The sequence below is a fragment of the Chroicocephalus ridibundus genome, chromosome 10, assembly GCF_963924245.1.
Source record: "Chroicocephalus ridibundus chromosome 10, bChrRid1.1, whole genome shotgun sequence".
Lineage (NCBI taxonomy): Eukaryota > Metazoa > Chordata > Aves > Charadriiformes > Laridae > Chroicocephalus > Chroicocephalus ridibundus.
The window spans coordinates 8,109,714-8,125,728 of NC_086293.1; the positions used below are offsets into that span (position 1 = coordinate 8,109,714).

The 16,015-nt window shown below is 40.7% G+C and overlaps 1 protein-coding gene across 7 annotated transcripts in view; it reads right to left on the minus strand.

Annotated features, from left to right (window-relative positions):
- Positions 1-16,015, minus strand: part of POC1A (POC1 centriolar protein A) — an 89,056-nt gene that overhangs the window by 45,080 nt on the left and 27,961 nt on the right. For all 7 annotated transcript variants that reach the window (XR_010072714.1, XR_010072718.1, XR_010072715.1 and 4 more), the window contains exons 8-9: positions 15,159-15,227; positions 12,123-12,221 (exon numbers count right to left, since the gene is read on the minus strand). Coding sequence is in view for 2 of the 7 variants with exons in the window: in XM_063347564.1 (XP_063203634.1) it covers positions 12,123-12,221; positions 15,159-15,227 (168 nt within the window). In the remaining 5 variants the exon portion in view is untranslated. The remainder of the gene's footprint in view (positions 1-12,122; positions 12,222-15,158; positions 15,228-16,015) is intronic.

Genomic DNA, 16,015 nt, shown 5'->3' on the forward strand with positions numbered 1-16,015 from the left:
CCTGTGCTCCCATCTGACTCACCTGCAAGGTGAAGTGCCAGCTGAATCCTGGGGACAGGCACCAGAAACAATGACACTGCTGCAGAGGTTTAATTTCTTTCAGTCAGAGCTCAAGTGCACAATTTACTCAGCACAACCGAACAAATGTATTTGCCATTAAATATCTTATTACAACATCTGCTTATTAAGCACTGGGAGTATAGCAAGAAGCAGCTGAACATTAAAGGAAGAATAGATGAGCAGTTTCAGAATACAATACAGCTCTCAGTGACAAAGGGAAAACAGAAGTGATTTATTTATAGCAACCACTTAAAGACAGCACAGTGCAACTACTTGGGGGAAGGGGAAAATTAATCAGCCTTCATTCCAGAGGTCTCTTACAAAAATTCTTCTGGCTAAACAGCATTCTGGCCAGCTGTTATAGTGCTGATCGGGGGTGGGGGGCAAGCACTAACTACACAACACATGTACGTCCACATAGTAAAACTGCAAAAGATTTAAAAACATGCCATTTTGCTTTCCAAATGGTGATATTTAGAAGACATATTGACAGGATAACCACCTGTCTGAATTTTACACCTACTAACAAAAAGTAGGATTCTTATAATTCAATCCAGAGGAAATATTCCTTTTCCCTTCATCACTCTCCACTAAAAGGTAGAAACTGAGTGGTGCAAGGAGAGTAGGCTCAGCTCTACCTTTAAGTCCCTTTAAATCAATTTCCACCATGTACTTACTGTTATGTGTTTGTCTGTTTTTTGTTTGTTGTTGTTTTTTTTTTTTAAAGAGAATGTGATGTTAATAAGAATGAATTTTCAAGTATCTAGAAAGATGTCATTCCCTTTAAGCATCACATACATCCAGTGTATTCAATTCACTACAGACAGCTAATGTATTGAAATTCACTAAGTGCAATTAAGTTCACTTCTTAACTGAAAAAAAAAAGAAAATTCCCCTAGAAACAACAGAGGAGCAGAAGACTCCCAGAAGTGATGTATGCTGTTTATTTGGACCCAAATTCTACTAATCCAAATGAGAAAGAAATACCATTAAAGGTCTTCTATTTGGAGGAGTCATTTTCACCACAGGTAGAGTGATATTTTAAATGTGTTCCCAGAGAGCAACAGTGACATCCAGTGGAAGCATATTAGCTTCAAGGTAAGCTTCACAGGAAGGTCAGACTGCGTACACCATGCTAGACAGGACAACTCATTAAAAACTGAGAGGTAACCTCATTTCTCCCTGATACATAAAAAATACCATTGACTGAACACATCTCCAAGCACAAGCGCATCTCTCTGGTCTGGAATAGCATCCCTTCTTCAAGGGAGCACTGAAATTTCTGGAGCAATCGCATTCTCCAAGACTTGCGTTACTCCACATCTACTGTCCAAAGCAGCATAGGGTAACAACTACAATTAGGATATAAGTGAAATTAGTTTTGTGAAACAATTCATAGGACCATTCATCCCTGTCACCTCTTATTTCAGGACTCGAGTTTTGATAGTGGAAGGGGATCTGGGAGGGAGAAGGAGGGGAAAAAAAGGAAGGGAAGTGAAAAGAACATTATTCCCTTTTCCCCCCCTCCGCCACATTTCTGCTTCACACCAAAAGGTAAATTGGGTTAGATATGCAAGAGGCCATAAATGATTGAGACAGAACCCTTCTACCTACTAGTGCTACTAAAAATACCAAATTAAAAACATTAAAACTTGGCACCTCTAGAGTAATGGCCATGTTTTGCCATAGGCCAATAAATATTAAGTCTGTGATAAACCCAAGAAGAAATACAGTTAATAGGTACATCTCAAACCTCTTTAAATCCCAAAGCACTCTTGCGCCAAAGCCTAAGTGAATCACAGGCAGAGGCGGGCGGATGGAGTAAGGTTCATGTACTTGAAGCGAAGCAGCATCATCCCATCCAGCTCCGCCGACCAGGCTGCCAGGAAGGAGAGAAACAGGGGTAACAGCTTGCACTGAGCCAGCTGCAGTACTCAAACATGTGTGAAACCAGCCTGGCCACACACAGAAGACTGCATGCGGAGTGAAATTTGTATCTGCCTACAGAAATACTAGGATCCCATCTCTGAAAGTGATGCTGTCTGATACTCCCTGGCCAAGAGTAGGTCCTTACCCTGCTCCTGCCAGAAGGAAAAAGCTGCTCCCCTCCCTTGTTTTCAGTGACCTTGCTCTTCTGGTTCACTGTCTGCTGGTCCACCTAACTTACCGCTATATTCTGTAAGTGTCACTTTTAAATTAGTATCATGGTTTTCAAGGTAACTTCAGGTAACAAGTGACTGCTAAAAGCACCCAAGCTACACGCTGTCCATGCTTTTCAGTTGGCTTTTACTGAGCACCACTACATATATACCATGGCATCAACTGCTGTGCCAGCTGAGATCAGGCTCATAGATTTTTTTTTTTATGCTATCTGATCTTTATTTTGTATTAGAAGTTGAAAGAAAGTAGATCCCTGCGCTGATTTCTGAGGAGGAGTGTATCTGGCACTGGAAGGAATGGAAGTCACAGCTTCTGATAAGTTCTGGTGAAGGGGATCGCCACAATCCAAACCCAGTAAGGAACACACCTCTAAAAGCTAGGGTTTTCAAATGACTCATAATTAATACAATTCTCCACCAATTCACACAGTCTTACTAAGAAAAGATGCTAAAATAATAGGAACTAATTTTCCACAGTCAACTCCTTTCCCATTTGAATTACTTTTTAAATTGCTAAAAAAAGCTCTCTATAAACAGTGAAGAAAAATGAGAAAGTTTTGTACAGATTACATTTCCACAAGCACAAATGGCATTTCTGTGATAAGTGAAAATGAGGAACAGTGATGCCAGACACTGAGAGACCAGTGAAATAGTTCATGACCAGGTAAAACTTAAGTGACTACCAGCTGTTGAAAAAGAAAAAGAAAAAAAGCAGGTCTTTATTTACTGAGAAGAAAAAGCTAAGTATCACCTTCAACATTTTAGACATTGTCTTTTCCTACTTTTCCTAGGCATTTTACCTCCCTTAATCAATTCTCCCATCCCATCAGTCCTAGCGTTTTGTTAGGAGATATGAAGACGACTTCCAGAATTTAGGATGGAATAATTAAGCTTCGCTGTACAGGTGATGCCCAACTGGCTATCCTGGAGAATAACATTACCAAAAACCTCAAAAGAACAGTTTTGCGTGGAAACAAGCCACTATACAAACAGAAATATAAATATGAGAACCATTGGTAAGGAATTTCACCATGAATTGAGCAAGCTACTGTCTTCTGGCCCCTTTTAAGATCGCTCTTGGGAAAAACTCCCGAGAAAAAGCAGCCAAACATTGAAACAAAGTGTTTCTCTTCAGCCTTGGGTTATCCAGCTCCGGGTTCTTTTATACTAAAAGCGACAGTCCCCAAGGCAAAAAGCAAAACATGCACAGCGAGCTCCTGAAGTGTGAACAACAGCTTCCAGCTTATTTTCTTCATCAGAATCATTTGCCTCTTTCTAATGAAATATGTATACGCTATGTAACATACATATATGCATGCCTGTGTATGTTACTTACATATAAATAATGCATGTTACATATATACACATATGTAAACATAAGCAGACACACACATAATATGCCCCTTTGTTATTACTCTTGCTGGAAGTTCGGATTTTAGCAGAAATGTTTGAGACCTTAGAAACTTTAACTTGAGCCATCTTCATCCATCTCAAAGCTGACACAGAATAGCTTCTTGGAAAAAAAAAAAAGAAAAAAGATTTCACCTCTGTCTCTTCTCTTTGAATTATGACTCAAGCATTAAAACAAGCCACATACAGTGGCAACCTAAGTGGATGAATTTACATTAATTAGCCTGAGATGCTGAACTTAAAAGGCAATTTTTATTCTGACCAATAATGACTTGTCAGGACTTGCCTTATTGTTCCAGAGCCTTAAAGAACAAATCTATTCGCTGTAAAATGACAGAAATTAAAAGCTGATCTCTTATTTCTGCAAAAAATCTTGTCAAACCAGACCACAAGGGAAAACAGCTGTAGCAGCACGGCTGCTCCCATCCACTAACAGGCAAAGCTATTCCAGGTTGTTGCAGTCATTCAGAGCCTCTTGGAAGGCCAAGCTGAAGGTGCCTATACCCTGCTTTTTCCCCTCTCAAGCCCCTCATCAATCAAGGTACGAAAATTCTGATAAACAGCCTGCAATAATGTGTAAAAAACCCCACCATTAACACACAAAATCAGAGAAGACATAAGCGTTCATTTGTCATGCACACCCTTCTCTCCTTACGTTTACCAGATCAATGGAAAAACAAACGCAAAAGTTTCAAGGGAAAAGAGCAACAATGTAGGGGCAAAACCCACTAGCTTGTGGAAAATTCAGTTTCACACAGCAACAACAAGCTGAAACAGAATATTAGAGGGCTAGCCATAACAGAGGCTTTCCAGAATATCATCCAGAAAGAAGCTCTGCTGTTAGCTGTTTGCGAGGTAAACACTCATTTAGGGGAGTGAGAGAAAACCATTTATTTTGCTCTGATGCAGCCTCAGAGTCAAATTAAGATGCAGAAAAACGGTGAGATCTGCAGGGAGGCTCCACAAAGAGCACAGTCAACTGATACAGCTAGCCAGTTCTGCTCAGATAAACTCTGCTTCCTGAGATGAAGACACATGGTACTGTTGCTAGACTTTATTCTCCAATGAATTACAGCTGGGACTCTTAATTCATTGGACTCAGTTGGATCCAGCCTTTTCAATGACGAAACTGAAGGGTTACTCACTCAGGCTACCCACAAAATAGATGATGCAACACTGATGCCTTCCTGCCTGATGTTCTGGGCTGGAACTAGGTTATCTGTATCAGGGTGAAGGAGATCAGATAGGTCTGTAAACACACAACATAAGATTAAGTTTCCATCTCTTTTGTTAACAAGAACGTGTGTTTATAAATGAACGGGCAGTCTGCTCTTTCTGGCTCACATTAGCCATAGTTCCTACTAATCACACTACCACAATGGGAAGAATGATTATTTTCCCCAAGTCTGAGGATGCTGAACTGGGCAGGAAGAGCTCAAGCAAACATTCTCAACTCGCCAGGCTTGCTCACCATGACAACTTAGTCGACTAAGTGCCTGGTACCTCCTGAGGGTTAGAGTTCATTCCGCTCTATATCTCTGGTTTCCAGCAAGATGAGGGGAATACACCATGGGAGCACACTGCTTGCACAGAAAGAACTATTAGCTGTTCTTGCTAAAAGAAGGATATGAACAATGAAAGAAAATTACATCCTTCTGGCTCTCAGAAGGTTTGCAAGCACAGCTTCTTCAGGCACAGGCCAAGGTAGAGTCCCAGCTTTGTCCACATCACAAAGGAGGGAGAGGAAAGAAGCCTTTTCCCCTGTTCCTGTTGAGCCTCTCTCTCCTTGCAAAAAAAAAAAAAAACCACACCAAAAAACCCCCACACACAAACAAGGTCACACATTGCAATAGGCTTACATGAGTGGGCTTCCTTCAGTGAAGGAAGAGTGAAAGGTTAGGCAGCTACGAGTAACCATCTGCAACTGCACTGCTTGTGAAGGATGTGGGGAAGAGCTCCTGAGCATCCCGTGATCCGTCCTAGGAAGACTCCTGCCCATCCGTATGAAGCTTCTGCTTCAACAGCCAAGGCGGGTAGAGAACAGTGGAAACATCTTGAGCACTCATCGCACTGTTGTTCTTTTAAGTAAATAATCTACCTATGTACTCCAAAAGGAAGACAATCCTGTACCAGACTAAAGCTTCTTGGAGTGGGAACATATCCTCAGAAAAACAAGGTGACAAGCAGATCAGGAAAAATAATAATTTTGCAGACCACATTTATCCTGAAGGCTGAAGGTTGGATCCCCTGCTGTTGAATGCAGGATTCCTCCCTTGTAACTCTTAAAAATAAATAAATAGAAGGGGGTGGAGGAGGTGCAAACGACAACACACATTCACATCCAATTGTGAAGAGTTGCAGCTCTGTGCAATGAAACTACTTCCCGGGAGGGGATTTTGCAGCAAGGAAAAAAAAAGAAAAAATGTACAAAAGTATTCATAAGTATTAACAGATGCCAAAATTAGAGATAGTTACCAATTCGGAAGCCAAAAGGTCAGAAAAAGAAAAGGCACATCTGGCCTATGAGTAACTGAGGAGGAATTTATTTACACAAGGGATGAGTGGCTGACAGAACGAACTGCTGCAGTCAGCACGGAGACCACGGGCTGAGCACAGGAGGCACCCAAGGTCACCAAACACAAAACAGAACCAGCAAAGGAGAGAGGTGGAGTCAGCTTTGGATGTTCAGTTATAGCCCTCAGACAGCTTTATGATCAGATTTGGAATTACTCTCCTATTCAACAAAACGTTTTGGAAAAATTGCCACTGAAGAAATAAGCATATTCCAACGCCTGGAGAAAATTTTAAACCAGCAGTGCAGAAAAAAGCCTGTCTTAACTGAAAGATCCTCACGGGCTACTTACCTGTTTAAAAGTCCCTTCCGTTGAAGTGCTGTGCTGCTCTTCCCAAGCTTCCCTTTGTGAAGTCTGCTACGCCATTAGCTTTCACATTTTGTAGCTCCATAATTGAATACCGTTTAACTTCAAAGGAGGTAGAGATACTTAAAACATTTGTGCTCTTGAACTTCAAAAGAGCAGAGAAACTTCTTGGCAAGACAGCGACAGAGGACAACACTGCACCTCTGCCCATGTCTCCCAAGTTGCCCTACAAAGGGATTACTGGCTTTTGAGTCTGTCTGCACATCCACTCACACAAGCAGATGTCTCAGAGTCCTACCAGGAGCTGAAAACTGAACTGCATATATTTAAGTTATATGGTTGCAGAATTCACAGCTGACATGGCAAGAGAAACGTTTCCCCATCACTTAAAGCTTATGTTTGCTGTACCTATTATCTCTCTCGCCACGATACCCTTGGTTTGAGATAAACAGACTATACACAACCCTTGCAGACTGTGCATTTCACTGCCTTCCGGACACCTGAAATTCCCACTCCCCCTCTTCAAGATATCTTTGTCTCTGACCTTCTGCAACACAAGCACATTTTAAAGTACTTTTCTTTAGAAAGCTACATGTAAAGACTTGGTCTAAAGTTTCCTTGTCAGCCTCCTCCTTTGCAAAATAGTATTTTGCACAAAGAATTACAACATGCCTAAAGAAGGTTCATGTTTAAACTTGAGTAAAGAATCTAAGAATCTCTCTATCAATGAGTATTTCCTATTTTCCATAACATTGTATGAAAAACTGTTTACCAACTTAGCTTATACTACAATGTTTTTATTCATTATTTTCAGCATACAAGTTTATCTAAACACCCAAGTACTTTCTAACTGTCCACATGACATCAACTGGTCAGCATTTGCTCGTAACACTTGACCATACATAGTCTTCCTGGAATTAGTCAACAATAGCAGCAAATCTGCCACATAATGAAACAAGTGTTCTTCTACACTCACGTCAGCTGTAACTGCATGTACGAAGCTTTCCTTGTATTTGGAAGAAACCACCACCAAAACACATTATCTGCCTTCTCTGGAAAGAACAAATTGTATGATGAATGCTTTCACAACATATCAGATCCATTAACATATCCTTCGACCTGATCCTACACAAATCTTCATGCAGAAGATGCATGCTTACAGTCACCGACCCCAGGACAAGCACAAGAGCCTGTATCCATGAAGTCACGTGCAAAATCTATACCTCTCATTCAGATTTTCCTCTGGGTCCTCACCACTCAATACTACAGCTTAAAGAATTTACTCTTACCCCTTAGATTCTAGATTAACACAAACACAAATGCTTATAAGATCAAGACGCAAGACTAAGACTTCATTTCTCCCAGTCAGCTTCCTACAAGCATGCAAGACAAGTGCCCTTAACTTCGGTTTTCAAGGCAATTATGCAACACTTAATAGCGACAATCGTTAGCATATAATTTAAGAGTAAGAATTTATTTCAGAGCTACTGTAACTCAGATCTAACATTTAGAGCCTCACATCTACGCTAACAGATATTTGTAACTCAATTCTGACAGCTTGAGTGTTTTCTTTATCACACTTTTGCGTCTATGCTTTTACACCAGTCGTGAGTGCAATTCCTGCTCATCGTGAGCTTCCCTTTCATACACATTAGTCCTTGCACAGAGCAGTTTTACTCTCAAAGCAAGCTGCATCTCCCAAACCTCATATTATTTACAGAAAACACAAGCAGGTGGGCAGAACAACTTTGAAGTCCATGCTGATTGTTGCAAACAAGCCCAATACCCTGATTCATAATGAACTTTAACCAACTGCCTGAGAAACCAACATCTTCTAAAGGCTCTGGTCTCCCTCTGCCTATGGAAGTGAAAATTGTTTTAAAGCAAGTTTGTTTCAAGCTCATCAACCTTGACAGTGTTTCATGCCTCTGATCCCACAGGCTATTTAGGATTCTTTTTTCTTCCTGTTCATCTTGATGACAAACTAGTTTTGAAGTCTGTTTAGTTATTCTTTCTTAGCACTGCATGTTAGTCTGACTCTCCCCGTGAGAAGCAAGATACTAAACTGAGTGTTTTTACACAGTCACCGTTCTGGTCACCATTTGTGCTTTCACAATGCTTAAGGACAAAAAAAAGTGACACAGCTACACATGACAGCATAAGCTCTCCTTGGAAAAATATTCTCTGAATTAAGTAAAGGGTGAAAACAGAATAGCGTCCATGTGTTTCAAGGGTACCAAACCCAAACAACAACCTATAGAGCCGTTTCAAATCCTAAAACGTCTGCAAAATCTCAGTATTATTGAAGAAGCAGAATCCCGGTGCACTAACACAGCAGTAGAGAAGGATGAAGCAGCTTCATTCCTCATTGAAGGAAAAGGTGATCTTGGCATGGAATCAAGAACCACAGGTGGCAGTTTCAAGTCTGATTTTGATGGGAAAAATAACTGATCTCAACTACACAAAATCCACCAAAATAAATACTTTGTTATTAAAAAGCAAACTCTTTGCTCCAAGGAAGGAGGAACTCAATATACAGCGAAATTTAAGTCTTGCAGTAAGTTAGTGACAGTACACTTTAAGAGCCTGGCATGATACAGTGCTAAAAGATAAAAGTCATGAAATTTACTTGAAAGAAAAAAAGTAGACTGCCATGAATGGACAAGTTCTTATGGAGCCAAGATTTCCATGTTCAGGCTGTACTTATTCCTTAAAATAACAAGCCAAGCCATTTTCAGAGATATCAGCTTCTTTTTAACAGCAAAGAACGTTTCATATCAATTCTAAATTTAAGCTTAACCTATACTATTCAAAACTAGCTCTTGGACTACACTGTTTATTCTTCCCCTTCTAGCTTCTGCAATTATAACTGCCTTAATATTAAGTGTTGCATTCCTAACAACTTAATACACAGAAATATTGAGCACTAGTTGTATTTTGCATTTCCATTCTTATGAAGTGTGGTGAGCTCTTAGTAGAGGCCAGGTACAGGCTCCAGCATGCTACATGACTGTTCTTATAACAGGCAGCCACGATACAGCTGACGCCACCCCAAAATTTAGACTACATTGGCTTTGGCAGCACCATTCAGACTGTGCAACAGGAGACAAAAACTGAAACTCCACTCCTTTATGGGAGGACAGAGCTGCACCAAGTTTCCAAGGTAAAACAATATTCTTAACTGCGTAAGAGAAATCACATTGTTGAACTGCATCAACAGACTATTCGATTAAGACATTGGTCTTAATTGTGCCAACTGGCACCCAAGCTCTCCATTGCAACCACCTTCACCCCTGCTTTATAACCAGGGAGAATTTTACTGTTGAAGGCAAAGGTTTAATTTACTAGCCTCTATCCGTGCCCATAGCTGATCTGGCAGACCTAATGCAAGCATCATTTGTGCTATTCAGACCAAAAGATAACACCATATCTGCCCAAGGAATAAACTGGAAGGAAGAATCCCACTGACTATCACTCAAGTTTGATCTTCTGGAAGTCGCACATAACACTTTTTATATCCAGGTAGTACTGCTGGGATCAGCAGCTCCCATGCTGCACACTCAAGCCAAAGGCTGCATTTGGGTGGCAGCTCAAAATACTCACTCCTTTGAAGTAATTTAGGTCCCCAAACCAAAGTCTGTGTTTCTTCTGCATGACTCAGCATGGATTCACTTTGCCCTCTGTAAAAACACAGCACCGAGTCCAAACCAATACATTGCACCTCAAAGAATTTGCAGCATCCTGTTTCCCATAGGGTCAGAGCAGGAGTAGAGCAAGCCCTTGTCAGACAGCATGACATGGATTTGCCTGTCAGTAGTACCCAAACAGTTGGTACCAGCAGCACCTGTTAGTGGTATTGTCAGGTAAACTCTTCCACAGGGGCAATTCTGGACAGACAGTTCAGTGTGGTTAGTCATTGTTCAAGGGTTTTTTTCAGCAGCTACCTTCAATGCAAACCTTGCCACCTGCTGACACAGGTTTTATAACACAGAGCTAAGTTTTAGAGAAGCTCAGGCATTTCCTTCCTTTCCTTAAATCACTGCTTGTTAACATACTCTAGTAATAACAGTGGTATAGGCCAGGGTAACCTTACCGTAGCATAATCTCCTATTAGCAGCCACCTCATCTACACTATTTAAGCCATTCCTTGGAACATTACAAACTGAAAACACTATTTCTTCCCACAAAGGCCTTCTTTGTCCCTGCTGTATTTCAGTCCAGAATTATACTACACAATATCTTAAGTTAAAGCAGATAAGAGTTCAAAGTCAGTCCAGTTCAACAGGCTAACAAAGAGGTCACTGGACTGCTAGTTTCATAGCCTCGTAACTTTAGGGTTAGAACACAGGAGAGGAGGAAAAGGAAGAAGTCAGTTTTAGCCAAAACCAGCCAAAGATCAATAAACACTTTCACCTCCTCCTTCCTTCTGTGTTTGCTTCCTACCATCCTCTCCCAATCCCCTACCACAAACATCCCCTGGTTTTCTTTGCTTTCTTTATAGATCACTCCACATCGTAAGGCACCATGTTTAGAGCTGCAGACTCAAATCTTGTCTGTTATAAAATACTACAGCTATTCCAACACCTCCAGCAATGGACTGAAGTCACATTAAATAAAAATGCTACTATAAATTTAGTAGCCTGATAAAGATGATCTAAGTCAGTAAGATTAAAGACACTGCCACAGAGGAACGGAGGTTGGCTAGAAACTTACCTTTCAAGTGAGGCAGTGCCATATATGCATAAACCCCCTGGTTCACAAACTGCTTTTCAGCTTATAGCTCAAGTTGAACAAGATGTACCAAAACCCATCCATGGTAATAATGTATCTCAGAATCCTGTAGGAATACTCCCGTGTATCATAAATACCCAAAGATCGACAAGACAAAGTAATCAAGTTTAAGTAAAGCATCACCACGTGCAAAACTTATACCTCAAACGGGCAGTAACTTTAAAGGGTTACTCTCATAATAGCGATGACATCCAACATCGGTTCTACGCTTAGATCAGTGCATCACACTGAATTTACTCAGCTGGTGGAGTTATCCATTAGATACACTCTAATGTCTCATAACACATGGTTCAGGGAACGGAGGTGAACTGGTGCCTCCAAGTATTTAAGAAAAAAGCTCCGGTACAATACGTCACCTATTTCTCAAGCGTGAAGTCTGTGCACAGATTTCTTTTGTCCCTGCTGACTGTCAGTGAAAAGGTATCATGAACAATATCTATTTTCAGGACTGACACCAGCTGAAAGGATTCATATCAGCTAGCAAAACTGACTTCAGCTGTTACTCATGTCTGTGCTTTTTTTGTGGACTGCCATCCAAGCCTATCACACATTCTTACACACAGGCTGTTAATAAAAAAATGCATATATACCTGCACTAAATTTGCTTCCCTTTTAAAATCATCATATATCATTTTCCTATAAAGTAAGTACAGTTTAACAAAACAAACAAGATGAGATCAGTTAAAAACAGACATCCTGCAGCTCAAATAAATACCAAGGAGAGATGGCTCTAGAGTTCAACTGCCTGAAAGAGACATGTGCTTTCCAGTTGCAGAAAGTGTACTGAAAAGGAACTCCACGGGATTTCTACATGCTGACGTACCAGAGTACGATGGGTCCCTTCCACACTAGCGCCAGACTTCTGTGTTTTCAGTACATCACCATAATCTGCTGCGTCAAAGTTAGTCTTCCACACCATCACCTGCAGGAGAAAGGCAAGTGACTAAGTTATCTCTGTTTTCCATCTACATTTGCTTAAAGGTCAATTTTGTCAACACATCAGAGTCAGACGCACACCAAAGCTTACTTAAGAAAGTTTTGGCATCAATTAAATTAAGGATGTAATTTGTAAATATACTACTGAATACAGACATAGCATAACCGAGTTCTCAATGGGTAAGTGATCTCCATCTTTCAACATTCTTTGTGTCAGGAACATCATGACGCTAGAGCTACCACGAGAACTTCAAAGCAACATACAGAATATACCATTAAAACCACAAATATATTAAAATGCTTGGCATTATAGCAGTTATCAGCCACACCCCAAACAAACAGTCACTGGTTTATCATCAGATTCATTCATAGGAAAGGAGAGTTAGTATTTTGAGACTAGCATTAGAAATCTTGAGCTAGTTTGTCAGCTACATACCAAACTTAAGTCCCACTTACAGTCGTCTTCTATCCATAATGCAGTATTCATTTCAGAACAGAAAAGAGGCCTCTAACATATAAACCACTTCACCATATCAAGAGCAAATTTATGGAGCAAAATCCTTAGCAGTGTCTCTAAAAGTCTAAAAACGTTTAAGAGCAATCAATCAACTATTTCCAAAGTCTTGGTTATTAGAAACATCAGTGTTTATTATTAACTTGCAAGTTCTCATCCGTGCTTCACCCAAATAAAAGGATTTTTCTTCTGAGCTGCATAGTTAGCCAATGAGGCCATTCCATTGCGTAGCAGAAAAAAAGTGATGCTCTCATTGTACAGATTGTCTCTTCACAGCTAGCAAGGGTGCTATTACAACAAAGATGGGCATTGCCACCTAGTCTAACCCGGGGGTTAAGGGCAATGAACACAGCTCTGCGAGCAGCAATGACAGGAAAATGGATACTCATTCAGACCACTACTTTAGATTGAAGTCTGTCCGTATCTTCAGCAGGGCAACTCACACTATGCTAAAACCAGCATATATTTGCAGCATAGGGTGCAAGTCACACCACCTGATTCCAGCAGGCTCCTACAACAGCCCTGTTGGCAGTTCAGTAATTAATCATGGCTTATTTTAGACAGGCTACGTGTCTAAATTACTCCACAAAAATAAGTTATTGTTATTTCTCTTGGATCCAGAAAGCTAGTGTTCAGCAAAGTCCATTCCACTGAAAAAGCTTCTTGTATATACACAACTGGAAGTCTAAGACTAATGTTGTATTTCATACATACATATGTTGTATGTTAAAGTTCTTTCTCCGTCCACAGAAGGAAGCACTGCCTGCATTTTCAGACACATACCTAAGTGGAGAGAGGCAACTCCCTCATGGGAGCTAAGAACGGGAAAGCCAAGAGCCACCCTTCCCAATGCACACAATTCAGAATCGCGCAACCTTGAGCTACGATGGAAAGGGCTGCCGAAGAAGTCAGTATATGACCACGTGCCAAAACATACCTTTAACAAAGCACTTTCTAGGGAGGCATTATCACTCACTGTTTCAGTTTAGCAATACCAGGTGATACTTTACAACAAGTATTGCTTTCTTTAAAAAAATCTCAACCATAGGAAAGACAAAGAAGGACCTGATAAAAGAAGCCTTTTGAAGTACTTTACACAACGGAGAAACGCAGGCTAACATATCCTCTGAAGCTAAAAGTGAAATAAAAAGTCAGTTTCTTGGCTATGCCTAAAAAAATCAATCACAAATAATTTCTGAAGATTTCCATTGAAAATAAGTAACAATGAATTGCTATATAGCTGCAACTTCCAGCTACACCAGGGCTTTTATGGAAGAGAGAAACAGCAGCAAAAAGGCATATTTATTTCTTGTGTTAGATAAGCATTTCAAGACCAAACCTTAACAGTGACCCCAATATACTTTTATTAAGACAAAAACAGGATGCACTACTTCAAAACAGTCTGTTTAAAGCCTTAAATAAAAAGTGGTCTCAAAGAGAGAGGATCACAAGCCATGCCACATATCTAGGCAAATCTATAAAACACAGTTAAAATGCAGTGGCTCATGAAACTGTCATGAGCTACAATCCTAGCACTGGTTCCTCCTCAATAGTATACAACTGAGCACACACATTGCGTAGAGAACCCAGCAAGTCATTTCAGCACAGTCCAGGCCTACTGGGTACATTTTTGCTTTCCCCCACTATCAACAGAAAACAAAACGCAGCAGGTTTTAAAGAAGTGTGGATCTGGATAATAACTCGGAGCCAGAAGTAGAAGGGAGAGATTTCCCCTTCTGCCCCAAGTGCTTCATTCACAAAACCCCTTTATCAACAGTATGAGACACCCAGGCTCTCAACCCGAGCGCACACATTAAGGTCAGCAGAGAAAAGTCCAGCTCTGACCTGAAGAGCTCTGCAACTGCAGCATTAGCGCAGCTTTGCGCCATTAATAGAGAGACTTGCAGCCTATATTTGTGTCCAATCAGACTCAAAACCGCCCGATCTCAGTCACTGGAGCTGGCTTTGCCACAGCAGCTCACATAAGACTGAGAGGACAGGTCTGTGGGAGGAGGAAAGCACTGAGGAATATCAAACACAGAGCACTGTAGGTCAGTGGAGCCTGGCAGAGTACTCAGAGGAAGCATCCCTGCCTGGTTGCCTTGTCCTTACCCTTGTGTCTCAGAACAGTGGCAGATCAGAAGCTGATCCATCAGCACAGCCCATGATATTCTATTCCTCAGCAGCAGATGCCTCAGAAGGACATATAACAAGGGCTGTACGTAGGCTAGTATTTCTTCTGTTGTACATACCCATTCCCAGATAATCCAGCTGAAGCGCTTCCTTGGTAAGCAAAATCTATGTTAATATCTTTCACTATTTTAAATATTTGTTTCCTCTTTGAAAGCAGTAAGATGCCAAGAAAACAGTAACAAGGCACAAAACGATCAAATTAAGTTAGTCAGATACCTGTTCATCAGAACCTCCAGAGGCAAATAAGTCTCCAGCTCTTGAAAACGCTACACAGGTAGCTGGCCCCTGCAAACAGATTTAAAAGATAGATTTTAAAAAAAATGTGAAAGAAAACAAAGCATTGTAAAGCCCCATTCATTACAGCTTTACAAGGCGTTTCTCATTTGACATCAGCAATCTTTACACAAAGTTTAAAAAGCTCTTACCTGTCAGGCAAGTAGGCCATGATTAACACGCTAAGCTCACTAGCATGCATTTACTATTTCCCACATTTTCGCCCCCAGTTTAAGACACCATATCCATGGCAGAACATCCACGGCATTAAGACAGAGACAGGAACAAACAAAGTTTTACAGCTTCAGGCTTTTCCTTGTTCCCTCTCTCTTCCCTTTAGAATTAGAAGTTTCTAAAACTCCTGTTCATTTATTAAGAGTGGTGAAACTTGAGTTTTATTGAATGCAACCTTCAGTTAGCCACCTGATGGAAAGGTTTAAGGCAGAAAAGGAGGTTTCGCACACAGATACACACAGAGCAGCATCAAAAGGCATACTAAGAAAGATTTTCAGATGTAAGATACCCCCACTACTGACAATTCTAAGCATTCATGAATCATAAACAATGTCCCACAGAAATACAAGCTTTTTTAAAACAAGTTTGAGGAGTGATGAATCCACCTTTCAGGCTTCAATTGCCAAGTCTTCAGAACATACATTTTCCAAGCTCCTCCTTACACCATGAATACTAGAACCTTGAAAAGTAAAATGCACTAAGCCAAGATTTTCACATAATCATGGAACTCCAGGGGCCAGAACGTCAAACATTACCTAGAATCCAGACACAGGCACCACAAAACA